The sequence below is a fragment of the Austrofundulus limnaeus genome, unplaced genomic scaffold (assembly GCF_001266775.1).
Source record: "Austrofundulus limnaeus strain Quisiro unplaced genomic scaffold, Austrofundulus_limnaeus-1.0 Scaffold1669, whole genome shotgun sequence".
NCBI classification, from domain to species: Eukaryota; Metazoa; Chordata; class Actinopteri; order Cyprinodontiformes; family Rivulidae; genus Austrofundulus; species Austrofundulus limnaeus.
In genome coordinates this window covers 47,254-49,244 of record NW_013954071.1, presented here as the reverse complement: position 1 = coordinate 49,244, position 1,991 = coordinate 47,254, and the positions used below count along the sequence as shown (strand labels likewise).

At 36.7% G+C, this 1,991-nt stretch overlaps 2 protein-coding genes across 2 annotated transcripts in view; one reads left to right on the top strand and one right to left on the bottom strand.

Moving 5' to 3' along the window:
* Positions 1-746: 746 nt before the first annotated feature.
* On the bottom strand, positions 747-1,394 carry lyrm5a (LYR motif containing 5a; the record flags this gene model as incomplete). Its single annotated transcript, XM_014033228.1, is given in 3 exon segments — positions 747-956; positions 1,043-1,106; positions 1,296-1,394. Coding segments are annotated over 3 exon segments (348 nt in total), but the record flags the coding sequence as incomplete, so codon positions are not given.
* A 12-nt stretch (positions 1,395-1,406) lies between these two features.
* LOC106536056 (protein CASC1) overlaps positions 1,407-1,991 on the top strand; it is a 6,286-nt gene continuing 5,701 nt past the window's right edge. Inside the window, exons 1-4 of the mRNA XM_014033226.1 lie at positions 1,407-1,446; positions 1,600-1,617; positions 1,707-1,779; positions 1,856-1,952. Of these exons, the coding sequence (XP_013888680.1) occupies positions 1,444-1,446; positions 1,600-1,617; positions 1,707-1,779; positions 1,856-1,952 (191 nt within the window). The 5' untranslated portion in view covers positions 1,407-1,443. The remainder of the gene's footprint in view (positions 1,447-1,599; positions 1,618-1,706; positions 1,780-1,855; positions 1,953-1,991) is intronic.

Genomic DNA, 1,991 nt, shown 5'->3' with positions numbered 1-1,991 from the left:
AAGTTGTAATACTGTACCCTTTACATGGACAAGCATGCAGTTATCACTGCATTAAAATGAGTTATGTTGAACATCTTCTCAAGTTGTTCTTTGTTGCTTAAAATAAATCGTTAATCTTTTAGCTCATCAGCATCAAATTATCAGTAGCAGGACTTGGATATTGTGCAAATGACCATAAACTGAAGCCGTATTATAATTATTGGATTTATTGACAGAGTTAGTCGTCACGTAGCTCGTTTGGATGAAATCATATTAATCTAACAGTGACCCAAGTCATCATTACTTTATAAACACACTTGGCTGTACACAGCAGGTGTGAGGAAATAAGGACATGAATGGAAAATGTACGTCATGTAAGATTAAAAATTTTTTTCTCCTAATATTACGGGCTTTAAACTCATAATATTATGACTTTACCATATTGACTTTATTGTCGTAAATATAATTTAAAAAAAAATCTTGTCATGTGGCTCTATTACTCTGTCGTAGATACGAGTCAAACCAGGCCCAATGAAAAAAGCCTGAAAAAACAGAATTTGAGTTCAACATTGATATTAACAAAATTTCTGTACAACAATATACAACACATTATATTATATCTGTGGCACATTCAATATTAGGTTTTAGGCAGTGTTGAAGTTTTAAATCGAACCAGCTGATGAGATAAATTAACAGTTATATACTGCACTTTCCCTTGCCTGTGTCCTTTCAGAATAAATGTTTTTAGCGGGTTGTTGTTGTTGTTGTTGTTCGGGTTCATAGTAGCGCTTCTTCATGGCTCGGTATTTCCTCAGGAAATAAAGAGCCTCCAGTTCCTTGATGACATGATCTCCTTTGGCCACCAGCTGCCTGATTTTCTCAGGGTCGCTCACATCCTTGTTCTTCATGAAAGCTGACTTTAGTCGTTCTCTGAAATAAGCTGCTCCCTTTGGGTACTCRCGGCCGAGATACAGCAGCTGCAAGGAGACGAGCAAAGGGTTGAAGATTCGGAGCAAACCGAGCACTTTTTGTTTTAACAGATGCAATTAATTAATTTACTTACATTTTTGTACAACCTGATGACCTCACCCTTTAATGGGTTAGCCATGTCAGAAACAAAAGTTCCCCTGAAAGAAGACAAGTAAGGCTTAAAAACAAACTTAGCTAGCAGTTAGCTAAGTTAGCATTCCAAGCGCCGAATTTACAAACTCCACAAGTGGAAATAAAGTTCACTTAGAAAATAAAAATATTAAAGAAATACTCAATCATTCTGAACAACAGTCGTATTTACTCGTGAAAATACTTCAACAACTCACCCGTGTGAATATTTCTCCTTTACATTTGTCCTCGGCTCACTTGTACACACTGCCGTATTCCGTTCCGTCTTCATGTCGCAAATGAACAAAATCAACACGCATGCGCGCAGGTTTCTATGGTTACCCGAACACGGTTAAAAACGCCAAAATGGTGAGTTTTGTTTACTCTTTCGACAAATTATCCTAAATTTAAGCAGGTTTAAAHGTCAGAATTTAATGTTACAAATTCTAAGTAAAATAAAAAAATACTCTCAATCATGTCTTTAACTTTCTAACAGTTCTTTTTTTTCCCCCCTGGGAGCAGCCACCAAAGAAAAATGAGGTATGACTTTTTTTTCACAGTTAAGTAACTTAGCTGATTTAATTTTTTTCTGTTAAATGTTAGTTTGTAATGTTTTAATATTGTTCAAGAACGAGCAAAAGTTGACCAAAGCTCAGAGGAAGAAGCAAATTGAGAAGAAGGAGAGGAGGCTGCGAGAAGAAGGTGATTCTGATGTTTCTGATTATTTAAAAAAGTTCAACTCTTCATGTTAAACCCTGTGAGTCCTGTTGTTTAACAGAAGAACGGCTGCAGGCTGGAAGAGAAGAGCAGGAGAGGCTGGAAAGAGAAAAAAAGCAGGCAGAGGTGGAGAATCTGCAGTTGAAGGTAGACTCCCGGCACTAAACACCATAAAACCAGAGTTTGTGTTCATTAAA